Source organism: Phasianus colchicus, chromosome 31 (genome assembly GCF_987193195.1).
Source record: "Phasianus colchicus chromosome 31, bPhaCol1.hap1.1, whole genome shotgun sequence".
Classification (NCBI taxonomy): Eukaryota; Metazoa; Chordata; class Aves; order Galliformes; family Phasianidae; genus Phasianus; species Phasianus colchicus.
Window position 1 is genome coordinate 1,581,904 of NC_143466.1, and position 24,314 is coordinate 1,606,217.

At 52.2% G+C, this 24,314-nt stretch overlaps 3 protein-coding genes and 1 pseudogene across 6 annotated transcripts in view; 1 reads left to right on the forward strand and 3 right to left on the reverse strand.

Annotated features, from left to right (window-relative positions):
• Nucleotides 1-24,314, reverse strand: part of LOC149914177 (T-cell-interacting, activating receptor on myeloid cells protein 1-like) — an 82,876-nt pseudogene that overhangs the window by 29,330 nt on the left and 29,232 nt on the right.
• LOC149914182 (osteoclast-associated immunoglobulin-like receptor) overlaps nucleotides 1-24,314 on the forward strand; it is a 51,282-nt gene that overhangs the window by 802 nt on the left and 26,166 nt on the right. Inside the window, exons 4-7 of one of the 2 annotated variants that reach the window (XM_090127771.1) lie at nucleotides 1-312; nucleotides 431-571; nucleotides 672-709; nucleotides 1,075-1,868. In XM_090127771.1, coding sequence (XP_089983897.1) covers nucleotides 1-312; nucleotides 431-571; nucleotides 672-709; nucleotides 1,075-1,212 — 629 coding nt within the window. In that variant the 3' untranslated portion in view covers nucleotides 1,213-1,868. Of the gene's footprint in view, nucleotides 313-430; nucleotides 572-671; nucleotides 710-1,074; nucleotides 1,869-24,314 lie in introns of those variants that run through there. The other variant, XM_090127769.1, reaches the window with a different exon arrangement.
• LOC149914183 (leukocyte immunoglobulin-like receptor subfamily B member 3A) lies at nucleotides 3,105-12,400 on the reverse strand. 3 transcript variants are annotated; one of them, XM_090127891.1, is made up of 6 exons: nucleotides 12,046-12,393; nucleotides 11,937-11,972; nucleotides 11,541-11,819; nucleotides 10,924-11,058; nucleotides 4,206-4,243; nucleotides 3,105-3,653 (listed from the first exon to the last, which is right to left on the reverse strand). In XM_090127891.1, exons 1-6 carry the CDS (start codon nucleotides 12,167-12,169, stop codon nucleotides 3,516-3,518), a joined length of 750 nt encoding a protein of 249 aa, XP_089984017.1. In that variant the 5' UTR covers nucleotides 12,170-12,393; the 3' UTR covers nucleotides 3,105-3,515. The 3 variants fall into 3 exon arrangements, with proteins under 3 accessions (XP_089984017.1, XP_089984018.1, XP_089984019.1); XM_090127892.1 differs by lacking the exons at nucleotides 3,105-3,653; nucleotides 4,206-4,243 and adding an exon at nucleotides 10,518-10,771 and having other exon boundaries at nucleotides 12,046-12,400; XM_090127893.1 differs by lacking the exons at nucleotides 3,105-3,653; nucleotides 4,206-4,243 and adding an exon at nucleotides 10,728-10,813 and having other exon boundaries at nucleotides 12,046-12,398.
• Nucleotides 20,021-24,157, reverse strand: LOC149914184 (free fatty acid receptor 2-like). The gene has a single exon (XM_090127738.1). It carries the CDS (start codon nucleotides 21,909-21,911, stop codon nucleotides 20,604-20,606), a length of 1,308 nt encoding a protein of 435 aa, XP_089983864.1. The 5' UTR covers nucleotides 21,912-24,157; the 3' UTR covers nucleotides 20,021-20,603.

A 24,314-nucleotide genomic window follows, 5' to 3' on the forward strand; every position in this document is an offset into this window, starting at 1 on the left:
ATCGCAGTTTCCCCCCACCCAGCATTTCCCTGAGCCCTGAGGAATGTGTGGGGACAGGGACCAATGTCACCATCCAGTGCTGGAACAAGGCCTATGGGGCCGCCTTCCTCCTGCACAAGGATGGCTGCTCAGCCCCCATCCAACAACAGGACCTCGATGTGGTGGGCACAGCCACCTTCACCATCTTTGGGGTGACCCCAGCTGACAGTGGCACCTATAGGTGCTCCTACCGCCCCTGGGCTTACCCCTTTCTGTCCTCACCCCTTGGGAGTAATGTGACTCTGGAGGTGACACCCACATCTGCATCCCCAGGTGGGTCTCAACCCCATTTGAGTACCCCTGGCGCCACCCCATGAGTGGCTGTGTCACCTCTTGTCCCTATAGAGGCTATGGTTGAGGATGTGATAACCCAAACACCCGGATCCCACAGGTGCTGCAGACAGTTCCCATGGGAACCTGGTGGTGGCAGTGGCTGGGGGCTGCACTGCTGCCTTTGTCTTCATCCTCATCCTTGTTGTCTTCTTCCTCCTCGGTGCCTGCAGACGTCGGATACGGAGAGATGAGTGCCCTGGTGGGGAAGGGTTTAAACGTCTTTATTTCTCAGTTGATCCTCTCAAAGTCTCCACTTACCCCCATAGCCCCATCCCATTCTCCTCCTTGTTTTGATGCAGGCACCCCTGCAGAAAGGCCTGAGGACATGGAATTCCAGGTAAGTGTCCAGGTCAGGGAACCCCAAACTCCGGCCTGACCCTTGGAACAAGTCCTGATCCCATTCACAGCCCCAAACCCTGTCCATGGGGATCCCAGGGGATCCACAGCCTCATATGGTTTGCCTTAATGTTAAGGACAGCCGCCAAACCCAGACCATGAGGAACTCCAAATCCGCATTGTGGAGACACCCAAATCTGAGCCCTCAGATCCCCCTGGCCCCTCCAAAACTTAAATACCCCTCAGACCCCATGAGCCACTTTCACGCTGTGTAGGAAGAACCCCAAACTTCACTCACGTGGTGTCCCTCCCAAAGGACATTGGGGACCCCCAGGTTGACACTCTGCCTTCCCACTGTGTCCCCAGGTTCCCTCCAGTGACAGCGAGGGTCTGACCTACATGGAGCTGCAAGCTGTGACCCCCAGCACTCCGCCCCTCAACCCCCCCGCTGACCCCCAGCCCTCTGTTATCTACGCCGAGGTAGCAGTTGGGAGGCATCACTGATGCCTCCATACGTGTGCACAAACACGTGTGTCTAGTGTGCACACATGTACTGCCAGCGTGCACAGTGCAGGTGTGTTGTGTGTGCTTACCGTCACGTGTGCACTGCATGCATGTATCACTGCATGTGTTCCTGTGTGTCACATGTGTTCACCGTCACATGTGCACAACAGTTACACCCAGATGTGCACTCCGTGATTAACTCCATTCCTTGGTGTCCGCAGCATCACGCGTGTACACCAGTAGATGTGCACAGTGCTGCACATGGGTGTCCTTAGCATGTTTTCTGAGACCGGTAAAGAATGCGGGAGGTGAGCAACAAGACTTTGTGGACAGTTTTTCATTCCAAAGCAGTGCTTTGAAGAGAAGCTCTCAGGAAATGGACGTGTATTCCTGCTCTGAGCCTTGGCTGACTCCATCGCAGTATCTGTCCCTGCTGGCTGGGAGAGGTGTGACTCAGGAGACAGAGAGAGATTCACCTCCCTCCAAACCCCCTGAGAGGGACGGTGCACATGTGCTCCCTGTGCCTGCACTCTCCAGGCCCTCCCTGTGTCCGTGTGTCCTTACCACGTGCCCCACGTCAGCGCCACGTCTGTCCCTACAGCACACACACGTCCCCTTCCCGTGTGCGCCCTTGGGGAGGGGAGGGGAGGGGAGGGGAGGGGAGGGGAGGGGAGGGGAGGGGAGGGGAGGGGAGGGGAGGGGAGGGGAGAGGAGAGGAGAGGAGAGGAGAGGAGAGGAGAGGAGAGGAGAGGAGAGGAGAGGAGAGGAGAGGAGAGGAGAGGAGAGGAGAGGAGAGGAGAGGAGAGGAGAGGAGAGGAGAGGAGAGGAGAGGAGAGGAGAGGAGAGGAGAGGAGAGGAGAGGAGAGGAGAGGAGAGGAGAGGAGAGGAGAGGAGAGGAGAGGAGAGGAGAGGAGAGGAGAGGAGAGGAGAGGAGAGGAGAGGAGAGTGGAGGAGACGAGAGTGGAGGAGAGGAGAGTGGAGGAGAGGAGAGGAGAGTGGAGGAGAGGAGAGTGGAGGAGAGGAGAGTGGAGGAGAGGAGAGGAGAGGAGAGGAGAGGAGAGGAGAGGAGAGGAGAGGAGAGGAGAGGAGAGGAGAGGAGAGGAGAGGAGAGGAGAGGAGAGGAGAGGAGAGGAGAGGAGAGGAGTCCACTCCTTCTTCCTGTCATTCTAATTCAGTGCACAGAATGATTTCCTCATCTGCTGGTTCTGACAGCACCACACAGCATCGCCGAGTGGCATTCCGTTCAGCAGTGAATTGGCTCTGCAGGGCTGTCCGTGGTTCCTGCCAGGATGTCAGCCTTCCATCAGCAGGGTGTTGAATGCAGTGCCTCTCCTTCTGGGCTGTCAGCAGTGCTGCTCCCAACACAGCACACACTGGGTGGTTCTGAGCCCAACCAGTTCTCAGGAGGGAAGGGCAGCCACTGCACCTTTTCAGCTCCTCGGGAACAGGGGAGCTGAAACACCGGCATTTCCCAGGCAGCCAGGGCTTGTCCCTGCTCGGACCTCTCTGGCATGGAGCCTTCCTGGGTAGAGCTGGGAGGTCACAACCAGACCTTCCCACACTGAGGGGATCTGACAGCTGCACCAGGTGAGTGTCACGTCCTGTTCATGGAGGGAGGGAGGGACAGCAAGGAGTGCGGTGCTGTCACACAGCAGCAGCTCAGCACCACACAGCTTGTATTCCCACTGACCCCTCCCAGTGGGTCTGGGGAGAGAACCAGAGAAAATGAGGAAGAATTCATCGGTGGAGATAAAATCTATTTACTGAGACCGAAAAGGAAGCGAGAAATAACAGTACTGATAATCAGATAGATGTATATACTTCTGCAAAGCAAGTGATGCACAAAGGAATTGCTCAGCACCCAAAGACCAAGGATACAACCATGGCAGAAAGGGAGGCAAGGGATTTTGGGGGGTCTACATGGAATCTATAGGAAATCTGTAGGAGATGGAAGGAGAGGAAAGGACATTCTGTGGGACTTCCGTAAGAGGGGAAGACTGGCACAGATAAGGGTGTCTCAGGAATGTGTCAGGTGGTGGTGTCTGGGACAGGACAGCAGAGGATTTGGACGTCTCAGGGAGTGTTAAGGTACTTGAGGGGATAAGGAAGTTTTTTAGAGATGAGCATTTGGGATTTGGTGTGAGTGGGAAGTATTTTGGATGCACCAGTGAGAATTTGGGATTGTTAGATTTGGGGAGATCAGCTGGTCTGAGATAAGAAGAGGACATCAGGGAGTCCCAAGCAGGGAACTTGAGGTCTGTCCCCTTCCACACACCCCAAAAATGAGGCACCTGGGAGGCCCATCAGCACGGTAATTCAGTGCTCACTGTGGTGTAGATAACGGGGGGTTGGTTGGCGGTGGGGGAACTGGGAGTCTGGGAGCTCGGGATGGCAGCTGGCATCTCGACGTAAGTCACATCCTCGCTGTCCCTGGGGGGCACCTGGAGATACAGGAGGAGACTGGGGTGCTACCATGGGGGTCCCCAAGATGGGTGGGCTGAGGGTTGGCCTCTGGTGAAGGTATGAGGGGGATGTGACCATGAGGGTGAGTCTGGAGTTCTGTGGGGGTACCGGGGGGGTCTGCAAGGGGGATATGTGGGGTCCAGCTATGGTCTTGGGGTACCTAGGGACTGGGGGAATAGAGGGGCTTTTTTCTTTTTTATATTCCCCATGGGTCATTGGGATTCTGTGTGGGTGCATTTAGGTCCGCTCTTCTCAAGTTGTATGTGCCTGTATGTTCTGGGAGGGAGTAAGGCTTGGAGGGCTTGTGTGGGTCTGGAGACTTAGGATTGTGGGCTGAGGGTTCCCTGCAATGCAGATTTGGATTTCCCATGAGCTGGATACAGGTGGGGCACATAAATGTCAGAGTAAGCCATATGAGGCTGGGGTTCATCTGTGGGCCTCATGGGAAGGGTGTGGGTCTCCATAGTGATGTTCTCTGTGTGCCCCAAGGGGTGAACTGGGACTTGGGGTCCACTGACACAGACACTTACCTTGATTGACATTGACTTAAGCATTTCAGGGGTGACAACTGCATCAAAAAGAGGAAGTTTGTCATGGTTTTGGTTTTTGCTTATTTGACTTTCAGTATTCAACATCAAAACATCGTGTACTGGAAGTGTTAATATTCTAACTCTACGTACCTATCCCTATACATTGCGGAAGTCACGGGATCTGACCCTTCCGGGGGGGGCGGTCTCTTACTGCCTGGCAGTGGGTGCTGGAGGGTGCTTTCCTAGCCGTTCCAAGCTTTTTCAGGTTTGACTCGGTCTCGGGAACTCTCTCTCATATCTTATTTCATTCATTAGTCTCAATTTCAATTAGATTGTATTATATTGTATTATTTTGTATTCCGATATCATAGTTAGTAAAATAAGTTTACCTCCATAGATTGTTGCCGCTGTTTTTTTCCTTTTCCCCCTTCCTTCCCATTTTGTGGGCCCAGGTGGGGGGTGGGGAGGGCAGGGGCATACTGCCCCCTGTCACGGGCATAAACTGATCCAGTTAATTCCGTGACAGATTTTGGTGGAGAATGCGGGCATAGCTGCCTTTTGTTTTTGGTTTTTGCTTTTTGGCTCTTAGAACGAATCTCGCTCTCTGCTCTTAGAGAGCTTCGTTAGGGAGCATTATCAGTAGTTCAGGTTTTGTGCTGGGAAACTTGACCTTGAAAGGCCAGGCGTACTGCCAGTATTCTGGGATATTTGTAAACTTTGAGCACTGCTTAGTCTGGGTAGTGCCTTTTTTTCCTTTCCCCCCCCCCTCTTGTTAGTTTCAATTCATTAACCCTTTTTGAGCAGAAACCAGCGATGAACCCACTCTTTTTCGTGGAAGCGCTGAGTAAGGGATTAAAAGCTATGGTGTTTCTCGCGACCTACTGGCGAATCATCAATGTCATCTTTACTTGTTGTGGAATGGTGTACGTATATAACTACATAAAGGCACTGATGGAGACGCCTGTATGGTACCTATCTTGGTACCTATATGCAATGTTTAATACGAATTTTGACACTTGCATCCCGTATGGAATGGCTAATTTCACAAGCAACTACATCCCAGATGGAATAGCTAATTTTACAAACCACACGATGTTCAAACCAGTTTCCAGGTTTTCCTTTTGGTTTATCAGACGCTTTTCCAATGCTGAGTTAACTCTCATGCTTGTGGTCGTAATATTACTCTCCCTGAATGTATTCCAATACAGGAATAGTAAGCAGAAGGAGTCTCCTCCAGAACCAGAGAATGCTGACTGGCAGGGAATATGGAGAGGTTTAGGAAAAATCTTAGAAGCATGGGGACCCGCAATGTCATGGGATTTCACTCTTGAGCACCTGTGGGATCCCCAGAAACTTAGCCAGTATTTGGAACAGGGGCAGTGCGGCTCAGGTAAATCTAAGGAGGTACAACTTATTTGGGGTTTGGCTTGTGCTTACCGTGCCATATATAATACTGTTTTGGAGAGAGAGAGTTTCCGAGCTGAGGTTCAAGCCAAAGGGAAAGTCAAATCTGATCAATTACAGGAGACACCAGTAACAATATCAGTTGCCCCTGTGGAGGGCAAGAAATGGAAACGAGTGTCCTCGCGTCTAGAACGGAAAAAAGAAGAAGAGGAGGAGGTGGAGGAAGATCCAGGTGAGGGGCCCTCCTCGAAACCACCAACATCAAGAAAGGCAAAAGGAAAAACTAAGAGACATGCAGAAGAGAGTGATGAAGAGGAAGTTTCTATTACTACTCGTCGGCCTCTGAAGATGACTGAAATCCAAGGCTCAAGAAAGGAATTTATACGGCGCCCAAATGAAGCCATCGTTTCCTGGTTAGTTCGCTGTTGGGACGATGGGGCCAGTAGCTTGTCTCTAGATGGTAACGAAGCTCGCCAATTAGGAGCCATTGCCAGAGATCCAGCTATTGACAGAGGAATTAGTCGATGTCTGGATGGGGCTGCCTCCCTCTGGGAACGAGTATTAACAGCCGTGAAGGAAAGGTACCCCTTCAAAAGTGGCTTGAAGCCTGTGACGAAAAGATGGGATACAGTTGAACAGGGTATCCAGTATTTGAGGGAAATAGCCGTGGTGGAAATGTTGTATGATCCTAACTGTGTTTTTAACGACCCACAAGGCCATGACCCTGAGAGAGTGAGAACAACGCGTGAAATGTGGCAGCAACTCACATCAACAGCACCAGCCAGATACGCCTCTGCACTATTGGCAGCATCGGACAGATACCAGGACCAACAGAGAAGCCCCTTAGTTTATGAATTGATTCTTATGCTCCAAAGCTATGAACAACAGCTACCCCAACTCGCGCCGCCATCGCCGCCATCTCACAAATGACGGAGCAACTGAATGAAATGCGAGAGCAAATGTCTTCACTGATGAATCGTGACAAACCTGTAGAAGTATCAGAAACGCTTGATGAAGATCAGAATAGTCAAAAGAGTCTAATGAAGGAGGTGAAGGAGATGGTAGAACAAATGTGGATCCAACTAACTAAAGACGATGAACCCTCCTTCTCAGGTGCAAAATCAAAAATCTCAGCTGTTAGAGGCAAACGCTCTCCAGCTCCAGGAAGGAATCCTACATCGCGACTTGCCTTGTGGCGTTACTTACGTGACCATGGAGAAGACATGAGGAAGTGGCACGACCAAGCTACTCATGTACTACGAGCACGGGTGAGAGAATTACAAAGCAGATCAACCGCCAGTGCAGTTGCTCCGGTTACCACAGGTAATGAATAGAGGGGCCCTGCCCTCAGTCAGGGGGGGGAAAGGGATAATAGAGTTTATTGGACTGTGTGGATCCGATGGCCTGGCACATCAGAACCACTGAAATATAAGGCATTGGTGGATACCGGTGCACAGTGCACTCTGATGCCCTCGACTTATGAAGGGACAGAATCAATCCATATTTCTGGAGTGACTGGGGGCTCTCAAGAATTGACTGTGTTGGAGGCCGAGATAAGCCTCACTGGTAGGAACTGGCAAAAGCACCCTATTGTGACTGGTCCAGGGGCTCCATGTATACTTGGTATTGATTACCTCAGAAGGGGGCATTTCAAGGATCCTAAGGGGTATCGATGGGCCTTTGGAATAGCTGCTATAGACACAAACAACATTAAGCAGCTGTCTGTTTTGCCTGGCCTGTCAGAAGATCCGTCTGTTGTGGGGTTGCTACAAGTAAAAGAGCAACAGGTACCAATTGCTACAAAAACGGTGCACAGACGGCAGTACCGCACCAACAGGGATTCCTTGCTCCCCATTCATAAGTTGATTCGTCAACTAGAGAGTCAGGGAGTGATCAGCAAAACTCACTCGCCTTTTAACAGCCCCATATGGCCAGTGCGTAAAGCCAGCGGAGAATGGAGGCTGACGGTGGACTATCGTGGCCTGAATGAGGTCACACCCCCACTGAGTGCTGCTGTGCCGGACATGTTAGAACTCCAGTATGAACTGGAATCAAAAGCAGCCAAATGGTATGCCACCATTGACATTGCTAATGCCTTTTTCTCCATTCCTTTGGCCAAAGAATGTAGGCCACAGTTTGCTTTCACCTGGAGGGGTGTTCAGTATACTTGGAACCGTTTGCCCCAGGGGTGGAAACACAGCCCAACCATTTGCCACGGGTTGATCCAAACTGCATTAGAACAGGGCAGTGCCCCTGAGCACTTGCAGTACATTGATGATATCGTTGTGTGGGGCGATACAGCAGAAGAAGTCTTCACAAAAGGGGAGCGAATAATCCAGATTCTTCTGCGTGCTGGTTTTGCTGTTAAGCGGAGCAAAGTGAAAGGACCTGCTCAGGAGATTCAGTTCCTAGGTATAAAGTGGCAAGATGGCCGTCGTCACATCCCGACAGATGTGATCAACAAAATCACCGCTATGTCTCCACCCACTAGTAAGAAAGAGACACAATCTTTTTTAGGTGTAGTGGGCTTTTGGAGAATGCATGTTCCAAACTATAGCTTCATTGTAAGCCCCCTTTATCATGTGACGCGAATGAAGAATGAGTTTACATGGGGCCCTGAGCAGCAGCAGGCTTTTGAACAGATTAAACAGGAGATAGCCCGTGCCGTGGCCTTAGGGCCAGTACGGACAGGGCAGGATATAAAGAACATCCTCTACACTGCTGCTGGAGAGAAAGGTCCCACTTGGAGTTTGTGGCAAAGAGCCTCAGGAGAGACCCGAGGCCGACCCCTGGGATTCTGGAGTCGGGCCTACAAGGGGTCGGAAGAGGGCTACACTCCAACTGAAAAGGAGATCTTAGCTGCTTATGAGGGGGTTCGGGCTGCTTCTGAAGTGGTCGGTACTGAAACACAGCTCCTTCTGGCACCTCGACTACCAGTGTTGAACTGGATGTTTAAAGGAAAGGTTCCCCCCACCCATCACGCAACTGATGCCACTTGGAGTAAGTGGATTGCGTTGATTACGCAACGAGCGCGGATGGGGAACCTCAGCCGTCCAGGAATCCTAGAGGTGATCATGGACTGGCCTGAAGGTAAAAAGTTTGGAACATCACCAGCAGAAGAAGTATCACGAGCTAAAGAGGCCCCACCATACAATGAATTACCAGAAAATGAAAGAAAGTATGCCCTGTTCACTGATGGATCATGTCGTATTGTGGGAAAGCATCGCAGATGGAAATCTGCTGTGTGGAGCCCCACACGACAAGTTGCAGAGGCCATTGAAGGGAAAGGAGAATCAAGCCAATTTGCAGAGGTAAAGGCTGTCCAACTGGCCTTGGATGTGGCTGAACGGGAGAGGTGGCCAATGCTTTATCTTTACACTGACTCGTGGATGGTGGCAAATGCTTTGTGGGGGTGGTTACAGCAGTGGGAGCAAAATAACTGGCAAAGAAGGGGTAAACCTATTTGGGCTGCTGAACTGTGGAAAGATATTGCTGCCCGAACAAAGAATATGGTCGTGAAGGTGCGCCATGTAGATGCTCATGTGCCCAAAAGACGGGCTACTGAAGAACAGCAAAATAACCACCAGGTGGACCGAGCTGCCAAAATTGAGGTGGCTCAGATAGACCTGGACTGGCAGAACAAGGGTGAATTATTTCTAGCTCGGTGGGCTCATGAGACCTCGGGCCATCAGGGGAGAGATGCAACATATAAGTGGGCTAGAGACCGAGGGGTGGACTTAACTGTGGATGCTATTGCACAGGTTATTCATGACTGTGAAACATGTGCTATAATCAAACAAGCCAAGAAGATGAAACCACTCTGGGAGGAAGGGCGATGGCAAAAGTATAAATATGGGGAGGCATGGCAGGTTGATTATATCACCTTGCCACGATCCCGCAGTGGTAAGTGTTATGTGCTTACCATGGTAGAGGCGACCACTGGGTGGCTTGAAACATATGCAGTACCCCATGCTACTGCCCGAAACACCATATGAGGTCTTGAGAAACAAGTCCTTTGGCGACATGGCACCCCAGAAAGAATTGAGTCAGATAATGGGACTCATTTCAAAAATTCTCTTGTAAATACTTGGGCCAAAGATCATGGCATTGAGTGGATTTACCATATTCCCTATCATGCACCAGCTTCTGGTAAAATCGAACGATACAATGGGTTGTTAAAAACAATGCTGAAAGCAATGGGTGGCGGAACATTTAAGCACTGGGAGAAGCATTTGGCAGAAGCCACCTGGTTAGTCAATACCAGAGGATCTATCAATCGTGATGGTCCTACCCAATCCAGCTCTCTACATACCGTAGAGGGAGATAAGGTCCCTGTTGTACACGTAAAGAGCATGTTGGGAAAGGCAGTTTGGGTTCTTCCAGCTTCTGGAAAGGGCAGACCTCTCCGCGGTACTGTTTTTGCCCAGGGACCTGGATCCACTTGGTGGGTAATGCAGGAAAATGGGGATGTTCAATGTGTACCACAAGGAAATTTGATGCTGGGGGAGTGCAGACAGTAATTCCATGTATATAGACGTGTGCGTGTGATGCATTTGTAATCATTTTGTTTGTTTGCATATGTGTGTATATATATATATATATATTAAGCGTGATGTAGTGATGTAGAATAAGGGGTGGAATGTCATGGTTTTGGTTTTTGCTTATTTGACTTTCAGTATTCAACATCAAAACATCGTGTACTGGAAGTGTTAATATTCTAACTCTACGTACCTATCCCTATACATTGCGGAAGTCACGGGATCTGACCCTTCCGGGGGGGGCGGTCTCTTACTGCCTGGCAGTGGGTGCTGGAGGGTGCTTTCCTAGCCGTTCCAAGCTTTTTCAGGTTTGACTCGGTCTCGGGAACTCTCTCTCATATCTTATTTCATTCATTAGTCTCAATTTCAATTAGATTGTATTATATTGTATTATTTTGTATTCCGATATCATAGTTAGTAAAATAAGTTTACCTCCATAGATTGTTGCCACTGTTTCTTTCCTTTTCCCCCTTCCTTCCCATTTTGTGGGCCCAGGTGGGGGGTGGGGAGGGCAGGGGCATACTGCCCCCTGTCACGGGCATAAACTGATCCAGTTAATTCCGTGACAAAGTTGAAAGATGAAGGATACGTGGTCTCGATGGAATACTTGGTGGTCCTTAAAGACTGTAGGGGATCAAAGAACAGGTAGGGGACACCTGGGGGGATCTGTAGGGAATAGAAAAGGGCACTTGGGGAATTCAACTGAGGACAGAAAGAGGAGGCAGGGCACTTGAGAGGATCTTTAAGGGATGGAAACCGTTTAACCACTTCCTCACCAGGGCTCTTATCTCTCCTTGTCCAGAGGCTGCGGGCATCGAGGACAAAGTAGAGGCCCAGGCTGAAGACCAAGACAGCAGCACAGCCCCTCACCACCGCCACCACCAGGTTCCCATGGGACCGCCCCTGGGCACCTGTGGGGTGCAAGTGTTTGGGTGTTAACATCACAGGGCAGGGATGCAGGGACAGTTCCACCCATGGGTGACACCGGGGGCGTGCAAATGGGGTCTCAGACCCGACTGGGGTTGCAGGTGTGGGTGTCACCTCCATCATCATGCTGTCCCCTAGGGGTGAGGACACAAATGTGTGATCCTTGGGGTTGTAGGATTTTGTACTGGTGCTGGCAGAGGCCAGAGTCCCCCCTGAGTGGGTGAAGGTTTCTGTACCCCACCCACAGTATTCCCAGTGGGATCCTGGCACAGGATAGGGTCCGAGCATTCAGCTGTGTGCAGGAGGAATGTGCCACCATGACCCCCATTCCAGCGGTGGGTGGTGACATCAATCCCCATTGCCACATGTTCCCTGGGCTCAGGGAAATGCTGAGTTGGGGGAAGCTGCGGTTTGCATGCAGGGAGGAGAAGACACCAGGGCCAGCTGGTGTCCATAGTGCCCTCACCTGTCAGCACCAGCTCCACGGGCTCACTCCTATTTGATGTCCACAGTGGCTCTGACACCTGGTACCGACACTGATACGTCCCTGCATCTTCCAGGTTTGTGACAGCAAAGGAGAACTCAGCTGTATCCTGCTCCTTGTCTTTTTGCTTGTCAGATCTGAGAGTTCCATTCAACCAGAGCTGGACCCAGGCAGGCATTCGGGGCAGGTGGCAGCGCAGGGTGACAGTGTCCCCCAGGGACACCCCCTGGCTGGGGTGCAGCGACAGGGAGGGTCGGGGCACTAGGACAGGGGACAGCAGTCAGCCTTGTCCCTGCACACCCTCCTGTGCCCCTCTCATGGCACCCTGAACACAGTCCCCACCCACTCTCCCCATTCTTCCTCTGTCCCCATACTCACGTTCCTGTGCCCTGCTCGCTGCCACCAGCCACCAACCTGCAAGGGACACGGTCCTGGTCAGATACCTGGCCACCAACCCCCGTGGCACCACGTCCCCATTGTCACTCACCCAGGATGAGGGCCAGCGCCATTGGTTCCATGAGGCAGGAGCAGCTCTGGGACAGAGAGACTGCAGTGGGGTCAGGAAGTGGCCGGAGAGGCAATCTCATTTCCCCTTGGGGACAGGATGCCATGATGTCACCACCTCGTGACAAATTTCCCCCATTTGTGGTGACAATGCTTTGTCCTCAATTGGCTGACACACACAGGGCATTGCACACAGACCCTGTTTGTGTGTCCCACGCAGGCGATCACCCCTCAAGTGTCACTGACTGTCCCCAAAGTTCTGTCAGCACGTGCCTCGTGTGGTGTTCCCCTTGGGATGCCAAACACAGCACACGTGGCTTCAGTGGTGCGTCGGGATCTGCACCCTTTGGGTCCCACTTTTGGTACCACAAGGACTGCAGTGCTGTCAGCTGCCAGCAGCTCAGCACCACACAGCCCTTCACTCACTGACCCCACTCTTGGTGCACTGTGTGAGAATCAACCAAGAGAATGCAAAACTCATGGGTTGCAATAGAAAACAATTTACTAGGGCAGAAAAGGAAGAGGGAAATCATAGTAATGGCAATATGCATGGTACACAGGCCAGTTTGGCCTGGTTCTGTCACTGGTGTTGTGGGGGGAGCCATGAACCCATGCCCTGGGAAAGGGGAAAGGGAATAATGGGGAAAAGGTTGGGAGATGGAACAGTAGCAACAATCTCAGGAGAAGAGGTAATTTACTAACAGAAAAGATAGCAGTATGCAATGTAACACATTTGCAGTACAGTGTAATACAATATAACTGAAATTGAAGCTAATACATCAAATAGAATGGGAGTGTGTCCAAAACCAAAGGCCTTACTCCAATGCTGAAGTTGAGATGACTAGGGAGCACACACGTTGCTGGGAGGAGCAGAAAGGGAAATAGAGGACAGCTCATGAACTGCCAACAGTTCTTTCTTTCTCTGAATGGACAACGGATAACAGAACAGCACAAAGTCCTCTGGGGTGCGTGGTGTGCAGTTCTTCTTCTCTTTGGAGAACCAGGTGTCTGGAACTATCCACGATCCATGGAACTGGAGCATTAGCTCTTTCACTCTCAGTGTGCCACATGAAGTTATGATGCGGAATGCCAGTAACCAAAAATCATAAAACCATGACAGGTGATTATATTTATAGATTTACAAAACAAGCGATGCTCAGCGCAGCTGCTCACCACCTTCCAACCAGTGCTAAAACTTGGGAGAGATTTTGTGTGCCAGTGGGTGAGAAGGGATTTGAGGATGATAAAGAAGGATTTGGGGGTTAGAGTTGATCCTTGAGGGATTTGTTGGGATTGGGAATGATATGGGCCTCACTGGAAAGGATTTGGGGATGTTAGATTTGGGGCATTTGGGATTCTGGTGGGTAAGACTGGGTAACAGGGAGGGTGGGCTTGGGAGTCGAAGGTGTCTCAGATCTGGGGACATAAGTAGGGTGTTGGAGTGTCTCATTATGATTTGAGAGTCCCAGTGAGTTCTGAGGGGCATTTGGGGCTTGAGAATCCAGGGAGGCTTAGATCTGAGGATAGGTGGAGATTCGGGGTCTGCATGGAGAGTTTGGAGGTGAAGGGAGATTTTGTGTATGGGGTCTGGATGGCTATTTGGGGATGCACGAAGTATTAGTGGTATGGATGGAGGTTGTGGAGCTGGATAGAGAATCTGGGAGTGAATGGAGATTTATGTGTGGCTGGAAATTTCTGGGGGATGGAGATTTTGGGAAGTGGGTAGAGATTTTGTGGGTGGAGGAGACTTTTTGGGGCTGGATGTAGATACTGGGGTGGTGAGGGTGTTTTGGAGCTGAACAGTGTTTAGGGACTGGATGGAGACTTTTTGAGACGGACTGAAGATTTGACTGCTGACTAGGAGGAGGCTCCTCTGCATTCAGTTCTTGAGCTTCTAATCACGTCCTTCTGCTTATATCTGCTCAAGTGATGAGAAAGGCTGTTCTGAAAATGTAGAAAGGCTTTTGTCATCATTCACTGACTGCTCCTAGAGGGATGGGGGAGAAGATGAGAGGACAAATAATCTGGAACTCAGAGGTTGAGGGAAAAACCTGTTTAATAAGACAGTCAAGGAAGAGAGAAAGAACAGAGATGGTAATGGTCTATGAAGGAATCTATAGGAGATGTACGTTGGACAGAATGGGAGTCAGGGGGCTTGAAGGTGATCTGTAGGAGAGGGGTGAATTGGGACAGATGTGGGGATCCCACAGCGCTGCTGATGTTGGATATGGGGTGGATCAGGAAGGATTTGCGTGTATGAAAGAGTGCTAAGGGATTTGAGGGCAAAGAAAGGGTACTGTTGTTAGAGATGAGCATTTGGGGATTTGGTGGGATTGGGAAGCATTTGGGGGCACTGGTGGGGACTTGAAGGTGTTGGGTTTGAAAAGATCTCGGAATCATTGAGAGGGGAAGTGAGCATCAGGGAGCCCAAAATAGGGAATGTGGGTCACTCCCACACAGTGCACCCCAAAGAAGAGAGGCTTTGTGGAGAGGCATACATGGGGTCTTACAGCACCCACGTCAGCACCCAGACTCTCATCTCTCCATATCCAGAGGCTGTGGGCATCAATGACAAAGAAAATTCTGAGGGCAAAAACGAGGACAGCAGCACAGCCCCTCACCACTGCAATCACCAGGTTCCCATGGGACACCAACTCAGCACCTGAGGGGTGAAGGTATTTGGGTGCCTTCATCCTCAGCATCACCTCGATGGGGAAGGGATGTGATGATACTGCCACCTGTGGGTGACACTGCAGGCACCCAAATGGGGGCTGGTACCAACCTGGGGGTGAAGGTGTGGGTGCCACCTCCAGTCTCACGCTGTCCCCAAGAGGTGAGGGCACAAAGATGTAGGCCTTGGGGTGGTAGGAGCACCAGCTTGAATCTCCCCTGCTTTAGCTTGACACCATTCCCTCTGGTCCTATCACTAATGACACGAGAGAAGAGGCCGACCTCCAGCTCACTACAACCTCCCTTTGGGAAGTTATAGAGAGCAATGAGGTCTCACCTGAGCCTCCTCTTCTCCAGGCTGAACAATCCCAGCTCCTTCAGCCTTTCCTCATATGGCCTGTGTTCCACACCCCTCACCAGCTTTGTTGCCCTCCTCTGAACACATTCCATTCAATGTCTTTCTTGCAGTGAGGGGCCCTAAACTGGCCACAGTACTCGAGGTGCGGCCTCACCAGAGCTGAGTACAGGGGAACCATCACCTCTCTGCTCCTGCTGGCAGCACTTTCTGATGCAAGCCAGGATGCCATTGGCCTTCTTGGCCACCTGGGCACACTGCTGGCTCATGTTCAGCTGAGCATCAATCAACACCCCCAGGTCCATTTCCTCTATGCAGTCCTCCAGCCACTCCGCCCCAAGCCTGTAGCGTCGCCTGGGGTTGTTGTAGCCGAAGTGTAGGACCTGGCATTTGGTCTCGTTGAACCTCATCCCGTTGGCCTCAGCCCAGCCCTCCAGCCTGTCCAAATCCCTCTGAATGGTCTCGCCACCCCCAGGCAGATCCACACTTCCAGCCAATTTGGTGTCATCTGCGAATTTACTGAGGGTGCACTCAATGCCCTCATCCAGGTCATCAAGAAAGATCTTGAAGAGGACAGGCCCCAGCACCGACCCCTGGGGAACACCGCTCGTGACCGGTCGCCAGCTGGATTTAACTCCATTCACCACCACTCTCTGAGCCCGGCCCTCCAGCCAGCTCCTTACCCAGCCAAGAGCGTCCCCATCCAAGCCATGGACTGCCAGCTTCTGCAGGAGAATACCGTGGGAGACAGTGTCAAAGGCCTTGCTGAAGTCTAGGTTGACCACATCAACAGTTTTTCCCTCATCCACCAGGCGGGTCACTAGATCATAGAAGGAGATCAGGTTGGTCAAGCAGGACCTGCCCTTCATGAACCCATGCTGTCTAGTCCTGGTCCTCAAGTCTTCCCGCACATGCCGCATGATCTCCCTCAAGACAATCTGCTCCATAGCCTTTCCTGGCACCGAGGTCAGGCTAACAGGCCTGTAGTTCCCCGGATCCTCCTTACGACCTGTCTTGTAAATGGGAGTCACGCTGGCAAGCCTCCAGTCTTCTGGGACCTCACCAGTCAACAAGGAGCCCTGATAGGAGATGGAAAGCGGCTCGGCTCTCACCTCCGCCAGTTCCCTCAGCACTCTGGAGTGGATCTCATCTGGCCCCATGGACTTGTGGCAGTCCAGTTGGACTAGAAGGTCTCTGACTGTTTCTTCCAGAATCACAGGGGGGTTAGTCTGCTCCCCAGCCCAGACTACCAGGTCAGAGAGAGGAGTACCCTGAGGATATCTGGTCTACCTTTTAAAGACAGACGTAAAGAAGGCATTCAGAACCTCCGCCTTTTCCTTATCCTCAGCGGTCACATTCCCAGCCTCATCCAGCAAAGAGGGGATATTCTCCTTTGTCCTCCTCTTACTGTTAATGTATTTATAAAAGAGTTTCTTAGTCCTTTTCACCCCAGCGGCCAGGTTAAATTCAAGCTGGGCTTTTGCCTTTCTGATTTCACCTCTACACATCCTAACGACTTCCTTGTATTCATTCTGAGTTGCCTGTCCCTTTTTCCACAGGAGGTAGATTCTCTTTTTCTCCCAGAGCCTCAAGAATAGCTCCCGATTCATCCACGCCGGTCTTCTTCCCCGTCGGCTCATTTTGCAGCTCAGGGGGACTGCCTGCTCCTGCGCCCTTAAGACTTCCTTCTTGAAGAGCAACCGGCTCTCTTGGACCCCTTTACTCGCTAAGACTGAATGCCAGGGGACTCCCCCTATTAGTCTCTTGAACACTTCAAAGTCCGCCCTCCGGAAGTCCAAGGTAGCAGTTTTACTGTTCCCCCTCAAGCTTCCACCATGAATTGAGAAATCTATCACTTCATGGTCACTCTGTCCAAGACAGCCTCCAACCTCCACATCTCCCACCAGACCTTCCCTGTTTGTGAACAGCAGGTCTAGCGGGGCGGTTCCTCTAGTGGGCTCTCTGACCAGCTGCATCAGGAAGTTATCCTCTCTGCATTCCAGAAACCTCCTAGACTGCTTCTTCTGTGCTGTGCTGTACTCCCACCATATGTCAGGGAAGTTGAAGTCCCCCATGAGGACAAGGGCTGGCGACCGTGCAGCTCGTGCCAGCTGCTTATAGAATAGCTTGTCTGTCTCTTCATCCTGGTTTGGACGTTTGTAACAGACGCCCACCAGGATGTCTGCCTTGTCAGCCCTTCCTCTGATCTTTACCCATAGGGATTCAACGTTATCGTCCCCAGTCACAATCTCAGTAGCATAAAAGCAATCCCTAATGCAGAGAGCCACACTGCCACCCCTCCTTCCTTGCCTATCCTTCCTGAAGAGTCTGTAGCTATCCATTGCTGCGCTCCAGTCATGGGAGCAATCCCACCACGTTTCCGTTATGGCAACTAGGTCATCGTTTGCCTGCTGCACAATGGCTTCCAACTCTTCTTGCTTGCTGCCCATGCTGCGTGCATTAGTGTAGACGCAGCTCAGCTGAGCCCCTCGCCTCTCACCTAATCCCAATACCACTTCCCCAGGCTGATCTCTAGTAGGCCTGGCTTTATCCCCTTCCCCCTTCCTATCTAGTTTAAAGCCCTCTCTGCGAGTCCCGCCAGCTCCTGGGCAAGTATCCGTTTTCCTTTGGAGACAGGCAATTCCCATCAGCACACCTCAGTCCAAGTGCCGAGTAGACTGCCCCGTGATCAAAGAATCCAAAAGTTTTGCGCTTGCACCTCAGCAAATGCTCTCAGCCATGCATTTATTACATGGCTTTTCCTGGTCATCTCAGTGTTTGTCCCTGCCACCAAGGGAATACTGGCAAACACTACTTGTATGCCCGCTCCACCAACTAACTTCCCCAGTCTCCTAAAATCATTTTTTATAATCCTCAGGCTTCTATCAGCCATCCCATCGCTGCCGGCCTGAACTATCAATAAAGGGCAATAATCAGAGGGGCGGATAAGGCTGGGGAGTTTTCTAGAAATATCCCTGAGCCGGGCCGCAGGAAGGCAGCACACCTCCCTGTGGGTAGGGTCAGGCCGACATATTGGACCCTCTGTTCCTCTCAGAAGAGAGTCGCCTACAACTAGCACCCTCCTTTCTTTCTTGGAGGAGGCAGTCTTCAAACGTGGAGCTGACCGCCTCACCTTGGGCAAGCTTGGCGGCAGTGCTCCCACGTCATCATCACTCACCACTCCCTCTGGTTGTTACAGGGCTTCATACCTGTTACAGAGAGGGACCAGGGAACCGAGGGAGGTCGGGATGGGGGTTGCCTGCGACGCTGGGCTGAGACCTGCTGCCATTCCTCCTCTCCTCTCAAGCTGTCTCTCCCTGTTTGACTATGGAGAGAGAGAGGGTCCATTACTCCCTCAGTCTGGGAAGTGCAATCTCTGCTCCTTTCTCGCACAGAGTCACTCCACCAGTCAATCTCCCGCTCGCACTCTCTGATGGTCCGCAGTCTATCTACCTCCTCCCTCAGCTCCACCACCAGGTTGAGCAGCTCGGCCAGCTGCTCACACCGCACACAAGTGGCATCCTTCCCATCCTCCCCCGGCAGCAGCAGGCTGAGGCACTGCCGGCAGCCAGCGACCTGAACATTACTGAGCAGCCCCTCCGTCTGGGTTGCCACAGTCTTTGCGTGGGAAGCACGTTTCCTGGTGAGCACCATGTTTGAAATGGTGGCGTCAGGGCCTGTCAACAGGAGAGCAAGTCACCTGAAAAAAAGACAGGAGCACTCACCCATGCTGACACAAGACCTCCACTCCCACTGCTGCCTTATTGAATGGGCAGTGCAGGCGGCCCTCACACACTGACTCCCTAGTCCATCCTGGTAAAGCTCAACCCATGCAGCCGGCTTCGGCAGGTGGCAGCGCAGGGTGACAGTGTCCCCAAGGGACCCCCCTGGCTGGGGTGCAGCGACAGGGAGGGTCGGGGCACGAGGACAGGGGACAGCAGTCAGCCTTGTCCCTGCACACCCTCCTGTGCCCTCTGATGGCCCCCTGACCACGCTCCCCTCCCTCTCTCACCATAAACCCCCTATCACCACACTCATGTTGCCAGGCCCTGCTCGCTGCCACCAGCCACCAACCTGCAAGGGACACGGTCCTGATCGCACATAAGGCCACCAACCCCCGTGGCACCACGTCCCCATTGTCACTCACCCAGGATGAGGGCCAGCACCATTGGTGCCATGAGGCAGGAACAGCTTTGGGACTGCAGTGGGGCAGGAAGCAGCCTCAGAGCCACTGTCTCTTCCTCTTGTGGATGTTTCTCTGTTACATCACCTCCTGATGTGGTATTTGTGGTCCCCAAGGGGTGGTGGTACCGAGGGCACCCAATGGCTGACACACAGAGCCGTGCACACATGCCCCAGTTGTGGTGTCCCACACAGGCTGTCACCCCCTCCATATCTCACGCTGTCCCCAAAGGCCTGCCAGTTTGAAGCCCTCTCAGGCAAACAAGCCAGCTCCTGGTCTGAGATCCGCTTCTCCCTTTCAGACAGGTGGGATCCACCTGCAACCATCAGCACAGCACAGAGTACAGCGCCCTCTGGTCAGAAAAAGAAGAAACAAAACTTCTGCTGTGGCACCAACCATTCAGCCACATATTTATCAGATGTGTTTCCCTGACCTCTCAGTATCCTTCACAGCTACTGAGCGGACAGACGAGAACGCCACATGTGCTCCCACTGCATCCAGTGAGCAACCCAGTGCCTTTGCAGGGCCCTCAAGCTTCTCTCGGTGACTGCATCACTGCCAGCTTGAGCCATCAGTGAGGGAGAACAACCAGGGGGGTGAACCAGAGCAGGGAGTCTCCTGCTGATGTCCTGAGCTGGCAAAAAGGAAGGCAGCACACTTTCCCTACAGGTAGGGTCTGGCCACTGAGTCAGAGCCTTTTTTCCCATCAAAAGGAGTCCCCTGTGACAGACACCTTTCTTTCATTCTGTCTGAAGGCAGTCTGGAGGCGTGCAGCTGACTGCCTTGCCCTTGGCAATGACCTGAGTGTAGGCTCAGGCACTAAACTGATCTCTGGAGTGTAGAGGGATGCTCTTTCCTCCTGCACAGCTGTGCCCATAGGGGGTACTGAGGGGCACTGGGGATATTGGAGTCACTGGAGGAACTGGGGACATTGCTGGATATTGAGGGCATTGCAGACATGGGGACACTGAAGCAATTGGGGGCACTGGGCGTAAAGCAACATTGGGTCAGATCCATTAGTCCACATTGACCCCAATCCCAGTGGACATTGGGGAAAACATTAAGTCACACTCAGGGTTCTGCATTGACCACACTGATCTATGTGACCTCATTGACCACACTGACCACATCCACGGGTCTTTATTGACTCTAACTCAGTAGGACAACCCAACAGCGACCAAGTTTTGATTGATCCACAAACACCGGACGCATCCACGGAACCACTCTTACCACAAAAACAACACACCCGTCCCCATTTCTGACCTCCCACCCCATTAAACCCACTCCAATCACAACAACCTCATTTACCCCAGAACCTCCTCCTGGTTGGGGCTCACTCTCCTCCACTCCCCCCCTCACTCCCCCACCCACACCAACCCAAAAACCCATGGATTGTGCCACAAACCGCCCCCACCACCCCTCTGACCGCCCTCCGCACAGCACTGGAGGAGAAATAGAAGATGAAGGGGTCGAGCGCGGGGCTGAGGGTGGTGAGGAGCAGAGCGTAGGGCCTCCACGTGGGGCTGCGCTGCTGCACAAAGCCCACCACATGCGAGAGGTTGTAGGGACCAAAGCAGATGACAAAGTTGACCATGGTGGCCACGGCCAGCCCCACAGTGCGGTACTTCTTCTGCAGTGGGATGTGGGGTCGAGTGAGGAGGGCACGGATGATGTGGACATAGCAGAACATGGTGATGGCAAAGGGGAGGAGGAAGAGGACGAGGAAGAGTACAAGGCGCAGCGGGAGAACAAAGCGCAGCTGGGTTGGGGAGAAGTCATCGTAGCAGTGGTAGACCATGTGGGGTTGAGTCTCAGAGGCATTCTGAGAGTTCCATGAGGTGGTGGTGGGGATGTGGGGAGTTTTTGGGGTTGTGCAGGCAGAGAATTGGAGGGTGGAGATGTTGCGGTCAGCCTTGGGACTGGAGATGCTGTAGATGTTGAGACTGGGGACCTTGGAGCCACTGGGAGTGATGTCAGCAGTAGAAGTACTGTTGACATCGGTGTCAATGCCGTTAGGTTTGGTTAACTCAAATCCCCCAAGGTCAGACCGACTGGTCCCGGAACAATGGGAGTTGTCCGTCTTCAGCCCAACGTGGTCAACGTGATTGGGGTTGTCCATCACCGATCCCCAGGTCTTTTTCCCATTGAAGCCTAAACCACCTTCCCCATCAGCCTCAGAGCCATTGACCCCAAACTCTCTGTGATGCTCCGCTACAAAGACGAAGGAACAAAGGGACAATGCCATCACCCAAAGGACGGCGCTGGCAGCCATCATCCGCCATAACCTCCGGCGCCGGTTGTAGCGGTGTGGGAACACGACCCCAAAGTAGCGCTCCACACTGAGGGCAGCTATAAAGAGAGTGCTGAGGTAGATGCTGGAGTAGAAGCAGAAGTTTGCAATGGGGCAGAGCACTCTGGGGAAGGGCCACGCCATCATGGCTGCCTCTTCGGCCATCTTGAATGGGAGGAAGAGGAGGACAAGGAGGTCGGCGGTGGTGAGGTGGAGGAGGAGGAGGTCGGCAGCGGAGAGGTGGGGATGAGGACGGTGGCATCGGATTTTGATGAGGAGGGTGAGGAGGGTGAAGATGTTGGCAGGAAAACCCACAGCGAAGGTCAGCACGTGGATGGCTAAGACGAGCATGGTGAGAGGAAGGCTGTGGGACAAAGGGCATAGAGCAGTAGGGCAGGCTATGGGGTCATACTGGAATGGGACAAGATATCAAACTGGGACTATAGGAGGGATACAAGGGATGATACCAGAGCTATGGGTTGGAGTATGGAGTCCGTGGGCTATGAGGCAAGGATATGGGGCACAGATCAGACTGTGGGGTGATTTGTCAATTTCTGGGGATATGGGACTGGAAATGAGGATATGGGGTTGGATGTGGAGCTATGGGGCATGATATGGGGCAAGAGGGAGAGTTATGGGGCTGTGAAATGTGATATGGGGCTGTGGGAAGGTATATGTGTTCCTCATAGTCCCAAAGACATGAGAATGAGCACAGCAGGAGGAAGACTCCAGGGCTGTGGAACATAAAGCTATGGAGCAGGATATGGATCTATGGGGCAGGACATGGGGTAAGATTTCCTGTTATGGGGCAGGATATGGGATTATGGGCAGGATATGGGCTCGTAGCATTCCCAAAGCGATGAGATGAGAATGGAGGAAGGGAAGGCTGTGTGGCTGTGGGGCACAGAGCCATGAGGCTGAATATGGAATCACGGGGCTGTGGGGCAGGAACATGGGCTGATGTGTACCAGTACCAGTCTTCTGGTACTTCACCCGTCAACAAGGAGTGCTGATAGATGATGGAAAGCGGCTCGGCTCTCACCTCTGCCAGTTCCCTCAGCACTCTGGGTTGAATCTCATCCGACCCCATGGACTTGTGGCAGTCCACTTGCAGTAGCAGGTCTCTGACTGTTTCCTTCTGAATCGTGGCTGGTTTAGTCTGCTCCCCAGCCGAGACTACCAGGTCAAAAAGTGGAGTATCCTGAGGATACTCAGGATAACCTTTAAAGACAGACGTAAAGAAGGCATTCGGGACCTCTGCCTTTTCCTTATCGTCAGTAGTCACATTCCCAGCCTCATCCAGTAAGGAATGGAGATTCTCCTTAGTCCTCCTCTTACTGTTGATATATTTGTAAAAGGATTTCTTGTTTCTTTTTATCCCCCGCGGCCAGGTTGAGTTCGAGCTGGGCTTTTGGCTTTCTGATTTTCTCCCTGCACATCTTAACAACTTCTCTGTACTCTTTCTGAGTCGCCCGTCCCTTCTTCCACAGGCGGTAGATTCTCTTTTTCTCCTGGAGCCTCAAGAATAGCTCCCTATTCATCCACGCCGGTCTCCTTCCCCGCCGGCTCATCTTGCAGCTCAGGGGGACAGCCCGCTCCTGCGCCTGTAAGACTACCTTCTTGAAGAGCAACCAGTTGTCTTGGACCCCTTTACCCTCTAAGACTGAATCCCAGAGGACTCCCCCTACTAGTCTTCTAAACAATTCAAAGTCCGCCCTCCGGAAGTCCAAGGTAACAGTTTTGCTGTTCTTCCTCCTGGCTCCACCAAGAATCGAGAACTCTACCATCTCATGGTCACTCTGTCCAAGACAGCCCCCGACCTCCACGTCTTCCACCAGACCTTCACTGTTTGTGAACAGCAGGTCTAGCGGGGCAGCTCCTCTCGTAGGCTCTCTCACCAGCTGCATCAGAAAGTTATCCATACTCCATACACTCCAGAAACCTCCTAGACTGCTTCTTCTGTGCTGCGTTGAATTCCCAGCATATGTCAGGGAAGTTGAAGTCCCCCAAGAGGACAAGGGCTGGAGATCTCACAGCTTCTGCCAGCTGCTCATAGAACACCTCATCTGTCTCTTCATCCTGGTTTGGAGGTCTATAGCAGACGCCCACCAGGATGTCTGCCTTGTCAGCCCTTCTCTTGATCTTTACCCATAGGGATTCAACCTTATCATCCCCAGCCACAAGCTCAGTAACATCAAAGCACTCTCTAACATACAGAGCCACACTGCCACCCCTTCTTCTTTGCCTGTCCTTCCTGAAGAGCTTGTAGCCATCCATTGCAGCACTCCAGTCATGGGAGCAGTCCCACCATGTTTCCGTAATGGCAACTAGGTCATAGCTTGCCTGCCGCACCGTGGCTTCCAACTCTTCTTGTTTGTTGCCCATGCTGCGTGCATTGGTGTAGAAGCACTTCAGCCGAGCCCCTCGCCTCATCCCTAATCCCAGTGCCGCTCCCCCAGGCTCATCTCTAGCAGGCCTGGTTTTATCCCCTACCCCCTTCATATCTAGTTTAAAGCTCTCTCTACAAGTCCTGCCAGCTCTTGGGCAAGGATCCGTTTCCCCCTTCGAGACAGGTGAGACCCATCAGCCGACCCCAGGCCAGGTGCCGAGTAGACCGCCCCATGATCAAAGAACCCAAAATTCTTGCTTTTGCACCAGCCTTTCAGCCACATGTTTGTAAGGTGTGTTCTTCTGGACGTCTCAGAATCCTTCCCTGCCACTGTAGGAATACAGGCAAATACTACCTGTACGCCT

Coding starts and splice junctions, on each gene's coding strand:
- LOC149914184 (XM_090127738.1), bottom strand. CDS start 21,911: ATGCTCGTCTTAGCCATCCACGTGCTGACCTTCGCTGTGGGTTTTCCT.
- LOC149914183 (XM_090127891.1), bottom strand. CDS start 12,169: ATGGCATCCTGTCCCCAAGGGGAAATGAGATTGCCTCTCCGGCCACTT. Junction 11,059..11,540: donor CGTGGAGCTGGTGCTGACAG/GTGAGGGCACTA, acceptor TGCACCCCACAG/GTGCCCAGGGGCGGTCCCAT. Junction 4,244..10,923: donor AAGGAGAGATAAGAGCCCTG/GTGAGGAAGTGG, acceptor TTTTTGATGCAG/TTGTCACCCCTGAAATGCTT.